At 39.7% G+C, this 12258-nt stretch overlaps 2 protein-coding genes across 2 annotated transcripts in view; one reads left to right on the plus strand and one right to left on the minus strand.

The window, feature by feature from the left end:
* LOC306797448 (neural cell adhesion molecule 2-like) overlaps nucleotides 1–12258 on the plus strand; it is a gene marked incomplete at both ends in the record, with an annotated part of 117008 nt that overhangs the window by 80298 nt on the left and 24452 nt on the right. Inside the window, one exon of the mRNA XM_079296814.1 lies at nucleotides 10202–10371. Coding sequence (XP_079152940.1) covers nucleotides 10202–10371 — 170 coding nt within the window. The remainder of the gene's footprint in view (nucleotides 1–10201; nucleotides 10372–12258) is intronic.
* LOC306797069 (uncharacterized protein) lies at nucleotides 63–8398 on the minus strand. Its single transcript, XM_079296251.1, has 11 exons — nucleotides 8158–8398; nucleotides 6676–6764; nucleotides 6287–6436; nucleotides 5867–6000; nucleotides 5554–5690; nucleotides 5302–5395; nucleotides 4597–4714; nucleotides 4108–4331; nucleotides 3791–3962; nucleotides 3552–3679; nucleotides 63–3397 (listed from the first exon to the last, which is right to left on the minus strand). The coding sequence occupies exons 5-11, from the start codon at nucleotides 5688–5690 to the stop codon at nucleotides 3080–3082; spliced, it is 1191 nt and encodes a 396-aa protein (XP_079152377.1). The 5' UTR covers nucleotides 5867–6000; nucleotides 6287–6436; nucleotides 6676–6764; nucleotides 8158–8398; the 3' UTR covers nucleotides 63–3079.

Below are 12258 nucleotides of genomic sequence, written 5' to 3' on the forward strand. Positions count from 1 at the left end.
GAGTAAATTTTACTCAAATTGAATAAAATTTTACTCAATAAAATACAACATTTGGTCCCAGTCTATATAGAGTAAAATCTACTCTTGCCTCAGAGTTAATGATTCAGAGTATTTTTTACTCTATTCAGTGTTTGTATTTAACTCTAGATGATGATAATTTACTCTATGTAGCATAAAATGAAAACAACTCTACTGCCATTTTACTCAACTTAGAACTATTCCACTCCACATAGAACTACATTCCACTCCACATAGAACTACATTCCACTCCATATAGAACTACATTCCACTCCACATAGAACTACATTCCACTCCATATAGAACTACATTCCACTCCATATAGAACTATATTCCACTCCATATAGAACTACATTCCACTCCATATAGAACTATATTCCACTCCATATAGAACTATATTCCACTCCATATAGAACTAAATTACACTCCATAGAGAACTAAATTATGATTAAAACCTGAGAGAACTTACTCTGGAAGGTTATCATTAAACCCAACAAGTTAAATAAATCAGATATCAGTATTTACCAAAGCACAATTTATTATTTTGTATTACAAATGTGCAATGTATCCATACATATTTTACAGAATACATTTTGGACCTTTGGAACACTTTGGCCTTTTCACTATGACATCATAGGAAACAGTATGGCACAATAAACAAACTTGCATCATCACACCTGTATGACATTTGTACATCAAATGCTTTATAACAGAAAATCTCTTTCACATCAACTACATGAGGTCCGTCTTTTGTGCACACAACTTTATATGCATTAAAATGCTCATCAAGACACACTGTTTGCAGGGCAAATGTAACAAACAATAACCTCTCATCTTTCAGAACTACATGGTGGATTTTGTGAAAAACTGGCATCTCACAATGAACCTTCAGACAAACGACTAAACCCGTCCGATACATATTTCCATGGTGTTTGGCCCATCTAATATTTAAAACCTTGGTGTCAATTGGTACCTGAATAGTCTCAGCTATCTCATAGCCCCAGTCTAGCACATTTAAAGCTACCATATTACCTGGACCAATTATCACTTCATTGGGATCAAATGTCTGCCACCTGTATGCTATTTGATTTTGGTGTTTCTTGGCCAAAGTTTTAGTGATATTTTTGAAGCTTTTTAATTGTTTCTTAAAGAAATGATGCTTTGCTTCATAGCGCATGCACCAACTATGCAAAAGTGGTCCAATTTTAAGAATACACATAGGGTAATGCACCATAAAATGATGTTTTGGTAGCAGCCTTTTGTTTGGAAACAAATGCTTGAACAACCTGTGGTGTTCCACGATTAAGTGTTTCAAAAAAATAGTAATACCCTTTGATAACTTTGGTGAAAATACAATGTTTACAATTTGAAGCAAAAGCAGTAGCAAATACCAGTGTTGATCATTTGGACAAACCAAGTCTCCAAAGATAAGTGGTAGATTGCGAAGTAAACACCAGGATTGGATTGCATTCAACCCCAAGTCATTTGAGTCCTCCCTTAACTTAACTGTAGGAGGTTTGTTGTTTTGCTCCATATAGCCATAGTTAAAACTCCTAATTCTACAGTCTATTTCTTTTAATGTTGTGTACTTATCTTTCAAGTGCAGTAATAGAAGTTTCATTTCATATTGTGCCACTCCCTCCAAGATATCGTGCATAATATCGACAGAGAAGTTTTCACATGTATTGAAATATTGCAAGGAATTTAGAATGCAAGAACGTTTAACGCCCATCACATAGGGAAGAGTGGGATTTGTCTCCATCATTTGGCAATGTTCCGCATGAAGTGCGCGAGTTCGCAAAACTATCTTGGGTGAATCTTCATTAAACTCAGTCTGAAAGTCTTCTTTCTCAGCAAGACAGAAGCGGCAACAATATCTGGCACTGAATGATTCAACAAAACCAAACAAACTGTGAAGACCAAGGTTGTCACCTGTAACTTGGACAATAGTTCCATACACTGGCTGATCATACAAGGGGACCCGAATTCCATCCTTCTCAAGTATTTTAATATCCTGCATAAGTGGATCAAGTATTTTAGAAAAGCCATATGTTTTAACATCTTGGGCATGAAATAAAGCGACCAAATGAATATTAAGCAGATTTGAGTTGTACTTGGGAGAAAAATTCCGCAAGGTGAAATAGAGTGCACCTAATTTATGTATTCCCCGTTTTGAGCCTAAAGGATTTGCAGTTTCAAAATCATCATAAAAAAGCTGAATCAGAATGGCATGCTTCTGTTTTGAAAATAGATCATGACTCTTGAAAAGATCTCCATCGCACAAGTCATGAAGATTTTCTCCTGAACTTGAAGTCTGCATCATCTCTTTTATGTTAGGATGTTGATAAATAAATTGTAAAGTTTTCAAAATAGGGATGTAAACTAATTTATCAGTGACAACAACCTGATCATAAGTTCCAGTGGTGCGATTGCGTAGGGTATCAAATCTTGTACCAAGAACATATTCAACTAAGTCTACCCTTCCCCACTTCTCTGTAAAATACTGCCTTCTTTTACTCTCAGAATTTAATACACCATAGGGATTTTCCATTTTTTCGAAACACTGATCAATTTTGCTCTCAATGTCGCTTTTGATAGGCTCCTGTAAAGATAGACACTTCTTCACAGATTCTTTTGCTTGATTATGGATATCGTCAACAATCTCTTCCATCGAAATTACCAAAGAGTTAACAGTTGTTTCACTTACGCCTGCCACTTTAAGTTCGGCTACTGTTGCAGCGCAGCTGTCTACAAGACTCCTTTTGAGAAGGACTGAGTCAGAAGGTGAACTTCTTGCTGGCAAGTCATCAAAATTACTTGCTGCTAAATCTTCAGATGTAGATGGGCCTTCACCAGGATCAGAACAAGGTTCATGTGCTTTATTTAGATGCTTTCGAAACCCAGAAAAAGTGCCATAAACTAGTGAACAACCAGCCTGACCACATTTAAGACGAAGGGTCTTTCCTGAACAAAGTCCGTGGATCAACTTCAAGTGTTTTGTCAGGGAATTGGTGTTTGCCTGGGGGATTTTGCAAATAAAACAAAACATCTTCGTATCAACTCAATGCAGCATCCGAGCCCTCAACTCTGCAACCCTTGGATTCACCTTAGTGGTATCAACATCGATTTCAAAGATCGTGGTTTGCAAGAAGTTGTACACATTTACCAGATCCTGGTTGTACGAAGTACCAAAGACAAAATGAGCTTTGAAAAGCTCATCAAAACAGGCAAGTGTGTCTGGTGACTTACAAGGTATTGCATGCTTGTCAATCACAATGAAGTATTTGTGAATCAGACTCTTCTGGGTCCCCACAGCTAGCAGGTATGGTTGAAGGCTTTCCACGATGCCGTCCAGATGCCCCTGGATGCTCATCCCAGTCTGTGACAGAAAAAATAATGAATTAGTCAGCTATAAAATTAGTCAGTTTAAGGAAATGTCTTAATTGACCATAATCTTAAAAAGAGGATTGAAAGGTTTAGAAAAGGGGACAGAACAGTGACGATTTTCCAGTTTAATTGAACTGTAACCTCACCTTAATGAATTTCACAAGACGGTCACTGGCTTGTCTGGCTGAGAGTTTTCCTGGTCTCTTGCGGCCATGTGGTGATGGTGGTAGAAGGTGGACAAGAACCAAAATGGATGACATGTCACTGTCCCATCCTGGAAGTAAAAATTCATAAACAAGCATTTACTACAAGCGAACAGTCAATCCATTTTTCATTCAAAAACTATTCTCTCTTCCATAACTATGATCCTTAACTTTTAGCATACCATTTTCCACGTCTGTTGTGCATTCAGCATTTTGAACCAGGTCTTGAAGATCGGCTGTCTGTGTGAGGCCACGGCTTTGTTCGAGGACTTTCTGTTTGTAGATAGTAGGCCATCTCTCCAGGAACTTTGTAGTAGCAGCATCCCCAAACATCAGACCAAAGTCTTGGTCAATCTGCAGACAAGATAGAATTGGTCAAAACAGAACAGTAAACATTATGGTGTAGCACCATGGTCATGACAGATCTTACAACCCTACCCAGGCTATTGTAGAACAGAAATAATATTGTCATGACAGTGGCAGTAGAACGTTCACATACCAGTCCTGCCATGTCCAGGAATCTTGGAAACGCTGTGAATAGTTCAGAGGACTTCACTGGGTCATGAACCATGTCTTGGCGATAGGTAAAGGTCTGCTTCATCTTCTCCTTCACAGTTGCTTCATCAGCTGTATGCTTCATAAGCGCAATGGCCTCGCAGCACAGGCTTTCTGTGGTTAGCCCGTTTTCCACTCTGAATGAGTCTCTTTCTGCTTTTGGACCACCTGTAATAGTGGTGGCACTTTTATCAATTACTGGGTTAGTATATGATATTATGTCCTAAGATATAAGAAATAAGGCTTGGAAAACTCTGCAAGGATGGCCATGCAGGCACTTACGTCTCCAGAAGAAAAATAGGATATATATATATATATATATATATATATATATATATATATATATATATATATATATATATATATATATATATATATATACATTATATGATTATTCCCTCATCATGCATTATGAATTAGACTTCACACATACCAGTTAGTGTTTGTGACTGACTGCAGGTCTTCTTTTTTCCCTCCGATGCTTCCTTCTGAACAAATTTCAGTCTCCATGCCAGATACCCACTCCCATCTTCTGCATTGTAATAATGCTCCTAAAGTAAAAAGGGTTATTCAGTTTGATTGAACAAGTTGAAATAGTTTAATCTTTCCCCAAAAACTATCATATTTCCTAGTATTGTGATGAGGCCTTTCTTTCTAATGACAGTTATTTTGAAAAACAGAGGTTATTGTATTACACGGTTAGTGTTGTGTCTTGTTAATGGGCTAACCCTTGCGGTGCGAAAGTAAACTGAGCTTTAACACCGCCAGAGTTCAACTTACGGGGAAGGCAGAGATGGTGGCCATTAGGGCTGTCACCTTTTCCAAAAATAACACTCGAACAAATATGAAATGACACGCAATACGTTAGAGCGCCCTCTGTTGGGTGACAAAGTAAACTACGTTAAACAGTCAGCTGTGGATATAGACTGTACATTTTTTATTCAAATGAGTCATTAGAGTTTGAATGTTAATTACATTCAAACAAATGTTCAAAAAGTGACAGCCCTTGTTGCCATGCAGTAATGTTTACAGATCTTTATTTGAAATAAAAACACTACCCATCTGTAAAACAGCAGTTGAAATATTTACATTCCAAGCAAGTGAAAAGTAAATAAGTTAGACGTTTTAATGTACTTACATAGCCTAACTTGCTCCTAGGATCGGCCAGGTATGGGTACAAGGTAGTGATGCCCCTTGCGTAGTCCTCTTTAACGCGCCTTGAAGGACTTGTCCTACACACAAACACACAGACTTTACTATATGTGCTCCAATCAAAAGTATTGATGTGTAAATTCCACCTGCTAAAAGAGGGGTGTTGTACTGTGTCAATTCAAGACACACATGTGTATTAGGAGTGCAGGTATGTAATAATAACAACATGACAACATACCCATGTTCACTTGTCATATGTGCGACCAATATCTTGACCATATCACGTCTTCTGGCATCCGTTAGGCTTTTTGTTCGGGCATACTCATTCATGATCCTCTCTCCTCCAGGTTTGTTCTTCAGGATGTCTTCAATCATCTAAGTGGGAAGAACAAAAATGAACACAATGAAACGTTTAAAACAATAATGACATCAAGTATTATCAAACAGAATGGCCACAATTTTACAACTTCAGTTATTCAGCCATTTACCATTCAACCTTGGCATTTTTTTTAAACCTTCAGAAAGGATGCAAGGGAAACTGCAGAGCTTACCTGAGCTAGATGACTTCCCTCATCTCTTTGTCTTGTAGCAGGACTATGCTGCAATATAGTGGTGTCGTCCGAGTCCCTCTCATTGTCTCCACTGAAGCTTGCAAAGGAGGAGCATGAAGGGGAGCTCAAAGAATCTAGAAATCATATTAACATTGAACTAATGTGATTAACAATGTGACTATAAGACAATATAAGTGCACACATCCATTATTAGAGGAATGCAAATATTTCACATTGTATCATGCCCACAACAGTTCCAGAAATTGTGGAAAGGGTGAGCAGAGATGATTTCAAAATATCTAAATAAGATTTTAAAAAACCCCAACTCAGATATATTAAATTGTCTTGCATATTCAAAACATGTTAGATTGACCAAGCCGTACAGATAAATATGAAGTTATAAGCTAATAAGTAACTAACCCTCAAGATTTGGGTCTTGGGGTAGACAAATCTCCAGCACACCAATGTCTTGTTTCTTTAGTAGAAACTCAAACACCTCCTCATCAACTTCGGTCTTTGATTCATCATAGACTTTTAAGTCCAAGGTTGGAAGGTCAAATTTCTTGGCAACTGTGAAGACAAAATACCAAGGGACAAGCTTAGTGATGAATCGGTTGTGTATTTGCAGAAAAACATAACAGACAGCAATCAGAAGGCCATCTTCACTTGAACATTGTAATCCCAAAACTGACAGTGTTCCATGCAGACCTTTGCTATTCCAGGGAAAAGACTTTCAGGTATGCAAAACATAGAGTGACATCCCAAGTGTATTGTTCCACAGGTTAGTGTGTGCAATATTTTTCACTCACCACAATCCAAAAATTATTTGAAGGTTAGTTGCCCCTCATAACAAATGTACTTCTGACGATCTCTGTACTTCACTCTTACAGCTTGCATCCTTCATGACAAAAACAATTAAATTAGTTTCATTATCAGAAACAGCTGACTGCCAACATTAGTAATACCACAGTAAGCCAACATTAGAAAGACATGATGCATGGACTAATAGTAGGTCTCCACAAGGGTAAACTATTTCATTATAAAAACGAGGGACATTTTAAGCACGTCTTTATTACGCTGTACTAAAGGGACCTGTTCATTCGCTTGAATCGCCAATTCGCGTCACTCCAGTCTCATAGTGGCTGTGCATAGACTTTGTATGTAATCTACTGCGTTTGGCGTGAACACATCATCAGAAATGTAACCAGTTGTCTCATCTTGAACAATGTCTACTTCACCTGGTTGTCTCCGACTTGGCCGTCTCTAGCATGCCACAGTGCAACAGATCAATCAGCTTATGCTGCGGAATTCTACCCGCACTTCGCGAGTGGCCCGTGCCAATGTCAAGCCCAGCTAGTTTTAGCAGTCAACAGAGTGAAGTGCATTTTTTCAAAGTATAACACACATGTTGCATCGACCAGGGTGCTGATGAACTGCAGCGAAACACAGTCCATCAACACAGCTCTTTTCAGAGTCAAATACACGTGTTGGCGGCAACAAACGCAGCTAGAAACAGTCCAACAGTCATTAACAGCTCTTTTCAGAGTCAAATACACGTGTTAGCGCAAACAAACGCAGCCGGAAACAGTTGCTTAAAACAGTCGTTAACAGCTCTTTTCAGAGTCAAATACACGTGTTAGCGCAAACAAACGCAGCCGGAAACAGTTGCTTAAAACAGTCGTTAACAGCTCTTTTCAGAGTAAAATACACGTGTTAGCGCCCACAAACGCAGCTAGAAACAGTCCGTTTAAAACGGTTTTTAACAGCTCTTTTCAGAGTAAAATACACAGGTTAGCGCCAACAAATGCAGCTTAAAACGGTCGTTAACAGCTCCTTTCTGAGTAAAATACACGTGTTGACGCCAACAAACTGCAAATTCTACATAGCCATTTTCACAGTAAAATGTACCTGTTGCACCAACTAACTGCAGCAAAAGACAGCCCCTCTACACAGAATAAAACACACATGCACCTGCTCAGTGAAGTCCGCTGGCTACTGATGATAGCTAATACTACTTTATTGAGACTTTAATCCAGGTGTGTCGACGTTAATATGTCCATAAACCACCAAATATTTTGCGAATTGATGTTAATGCGTTAGAAGCTAACGTTTGACTGTGACTAAGTTATGTGAAAACGTTAGAAGCTACCGTTAGCATCTGCTAACGCGAACAATCAGAAGCTACGGCTCATATCTGACAATGCAAATAGTGAAGTAACGTTAGGTTAGCTGCAATGTTGCTACACAATGTACCTTACACACATGAAGTTAACCAAAACGAATGACCTTACCTGACATGTTATTTCAAATGCCGTCTTCTGTTCCTCACTTCAGCCCTTCCGTTCCATAAAACGTCAGCTCATTCCAGTGTAGCGAGAGGTGTCATGGCGGCAGAAACGAAACTTAAGGAACCGTTGTGGGCGTGGTCACGCTGTTTTACTCCAATAGATTTTATTCTGAATATTTACTCACACTCTACTGGCTACTGGAAGTAATTACACTCCAAAATGATTAAATATGACTCCTTCAGTGGAAAATAATTGTAACTCCGGAAAAATTACTCTCCCGTTTTTCCTGTGCAGGGAGCACTGTCATGTTGAAACAAGAGAGGGCCTTTCCAAGCTGCCACACCATTGGAAGCACAATAATGTCTAAGGGGACTAAAGGGTCCAACCCAAACCATGTAAAACAAACATCCACATACTTCTGACAGTTATTGTCTTGACCATTTAATTCAAGCTAGCCTAAGCTCCTTCAGATAACCTACGTGCCACTGCACGTCTTTATTTCTGCCCATGTATGTGTGAACGTAAACAGCCTACAGAGGAATGTATAGTCCGCCCTCGCACATTGGCCTCAGCAACCACACCATCGTATCACACGCCACGTAGCACCAGGTGGAAATTTGCACCTGAAGAGCATTTGACTCCACACAACCCACTCTACAGCTCGGCATCCAGTAATTGGCTTGCACCCACTCAGCAGGCAATCGTGACAAGCCTGTTGCACCTTCATTGTCATTCCAGTGAAGTTCATGCTTTTTCTTTCCTTATAAACACACTTTGTTTTTTGCTTCTAGTTAATTCATTTGAATGGACCAGAGCTGTGTTGCTGTATGTTTGAGGCTGTTTCGTACAAATCAATTATTCCTCGCATGGTTGCTGACAAAGACGAGTGTTTTTTCCATTTTTGACTGAGCACTTCCTGCCTTCTAGGCAGCTATTAATTGCACTACAGCGCAAATAAAAATGCATGGAAACGTTCTTGACGTAAACCATCACAGTGAAGATCACAGTTGTTTCGCAGCTACATTATCGTTGCATGATAATTCACGGGAGACATTTCAAATCATTCTGAAATGATGTGACATTGACAAGGACGATCCGACATCGTTTTAACTGTGATGTTATTTCTTCTGCATGATGTCGCTGCAGGGAACAATAAATGAATGAAATGAGTGACTTTGCTTTTTTTTTGTTAGTTAACCGTCCATGAACCTTTTGAGGAATTTAAAGTGTATTTCCCTTTCTTTTGGAGGCTTTGCTGAACCCATAAACATCCAGTCATTGCGCTAGTCTCATACTTTTATAGGATAAAAAAAGCGGCCATGAGTTTGTCTAAATCTGTGTTAAAAAGGGGGAAAAGTCAGATTCCCTTTAACCTCACGGATTGCACGGCTGGTTTAAGCTGCGGTAAATAAACAAGCGGGGAGGCTGCAAGCCCGCTTCACACCATTACGCTTCTGCTATGAAGCTTCAATATAGACATGGATCAATTTAGCCGTTGCTTTTTTTCTGACTAATTTCCCAACAGAGTCCAATAAGAAAAGACATTAAGTCAGCACTGTGTTCCACAACCACACCGGAGTCATTAAGTGAGCGCTGCTGTCTTAAGCGGAATGCACACAACAACACAAGTGAGACTCGAACGCCGACGGAGAATACGAGTTTGAGAAGTCGTAGAGTGGGAAGAATTCTGATGACAAACTACAAATGATTCATTGAACTATTGTTCTTCAATTAAAGTGCGATATGTCTTTCCGAAACAATACTTTCTATTATACTTGAAAGGATTTCTGTAAAAAGTGCTGTCATGTTTTGGCCTGTTTAGGTGCGACAGAGCTAGAAATAGCTTCAAAGTCAAGCTGTCTGCACTTAGCCTCTCTTTTATGGGATCGGTTGACACCCAAAGTGCTAAGATTATACATCTGTAACATCAAACATGTGCTGCAGAGTGAATTTTGCGGAGGTCACTGTCAGGTGGGAGTTGGTTTGCCATACTTTCTTGTCGTCGTCGCTCATCTGCGGAGTGTGCTTCTGCTTTATGTCTGCGCAGGAAAGGGCAGGAGCTGGAGCCATCTGAGCAGTATAGTATCATCAGGCTGGACGGAGGCTGGAGCATGCTAACAGTCCGCAACATCCGACAGGTCGACGGGGGCTCCTACACTTGCAAGGCCACCAACAAGGCAGGATCTCAGGAGAGAGAGATCGTCCTCAAAGTGTTTGGTAAGCATGTTTAAGTTGACGACTGCTCATTCATCCGTATTTTTTGAGTTTCGGGTTAGAAACAAAGTGTGTGTTGTCGTCTGATGAACCATTAAACACATGACTCTGATCCGCAGTTTTAACGCAGGGGCTGCTCTCAGGCTGATGTCAAAGCTTTTGAGATGTAGTCCGTTCTTTTCCTTTGTCGGGTGGATGGACAGAGCAAACAAACACAGGACTTTCACCAAGGAGACCGCTGTCTGCGTCCAGTGTGAAACCAAAAGTCAGTGTTCAAGTCGGCTTCGTGACAAACATACTTATAAACCCAAACCATGCTCTTTTACTGAACCTAAACACAAAGTGTCATTGCCTAAACCTGTATGACTGAGCCATAGCATAGCTTATGTTGCTACGCCATTATTGGAATCTGTAAATCCCCCTTAAGACTGTTGACCTAAAGGGAGGTTGTTTCACTGAAAAATAAAATTGAAAGAGATAAAAACAATCTCTCTCACCTCTGGTCGAAAACAAGCCATGAAAATAGTTTCAGAAGTACATTTTAAACATTGAACAGACTTCTCTTTGCATCTCGTTTACTGTGGATAATCTAAACATAAGTGAAAACAAAGATTCATAGGGACTACTTCTTTAATATAAAGAAGTTGGACAGATAAAACCCAAACTACCTGCATGGATAGATATCTCGCAGTGTAAGTGGAAAGTAGGCATCACTAATTCTTTTCTTTATCCCGTCACAAGCCAACAATGAGTCAAACTGTCTGTATTTATATATATTTATGGTGTTAAAAAGCTCCATCAGTTGTCATTATGTCCCTTTCTGCTCAACACTGAAACCATTAATGTCCTTCTCACAGAGTGAGGGCAAGACTGAGCCTCTTTTTATGCAAAACGTGTCAGCACAACATTTGCAGTTTAATAATTATAATTAATGTATTAAAGTGTAATTATGGTTGTTAACAAATGCTGGAATAAAATATTCTTGTTTTTAATAAGAATGGGTTATTAAAAAAACATTTAAAATCACGCATCAAGCTGAAAAGAATAAACTTTGTAAAAAATACCCTAAACCTGGAAAGTCAAATGAATTCTGGATTTTTATCTTTCTGGCACTCGAATGCTGCTCGGTTCTTCCCCGTTTTGAGTTGAAATGTTTGAGATAATGCGTTATTAATAATGTTCCCTGCAGAGTGGTTTTGCACCATGCTTGATAAATGAGAGTCCACACACTCACACCAGTCTCAGAACTATTAAGAGTTTCATTCGTCCGTGTGTGTGTGTGGGTCGGCTTTGAATGCGCATTATTGAGGGGAAGTGCCTACATGCGTGTTTCTGTCCAACACAAAAGGCTCTGCAAGGTTTAACAGATGTACGATCAACCTAAGTGCTCCATAATTGAGCTCATTTGTTTTTATGAACAAGTGAAATGATTGGGTGTGGTAGCATGTACAGCTAAAACGATTGGAGTCGGGAACAGGTTGAGTTAACTAACACAGCTGTGTATATATACTGGTAAGGTCACATTGATCTATGCACTGAAGCTCCCTGCAGGTATAGTCATATGTGTGTTTGTGTGGCCCTATGTTTTGACAAGCTCCCAAAATCCCGAGAGATGGCTCCTCCACCTTCAGGCTGAAGCCATGTGGAATTGCCAAACACTGCTCCCTCCTGGGAGAAGCAATCCATGATTCATGTGACGTGCTCAGTGGCCGTGCCATGCCTGAGGTTTCAGGCCTGGCTTTATCAGGAGGAGGCGAGCGGGCAGCAGGTCCCAGCGGCACGCTTTGCAGCACTTATCGTGGTGCTCGCTCTGCGTCAAATTCACACGGTGCCGGAGAGGCACCCTTCTGACAAAAAATCGATAACTCTCTTTAAACAAAAAAGGTGGAA

This window comes from Melanostigma gelatinosum (assembly GCF_949748355.1).
Source record: "Melanostigma gelatinosum genome assembly, chromosome: 24".
Taxonomy (NCBI): Eukaryota; Metazoa; Chordata; class Actinopteri; order Perciformes; family Zoarcidae; genus Melanostigma; species Melanostigma gelatinosum.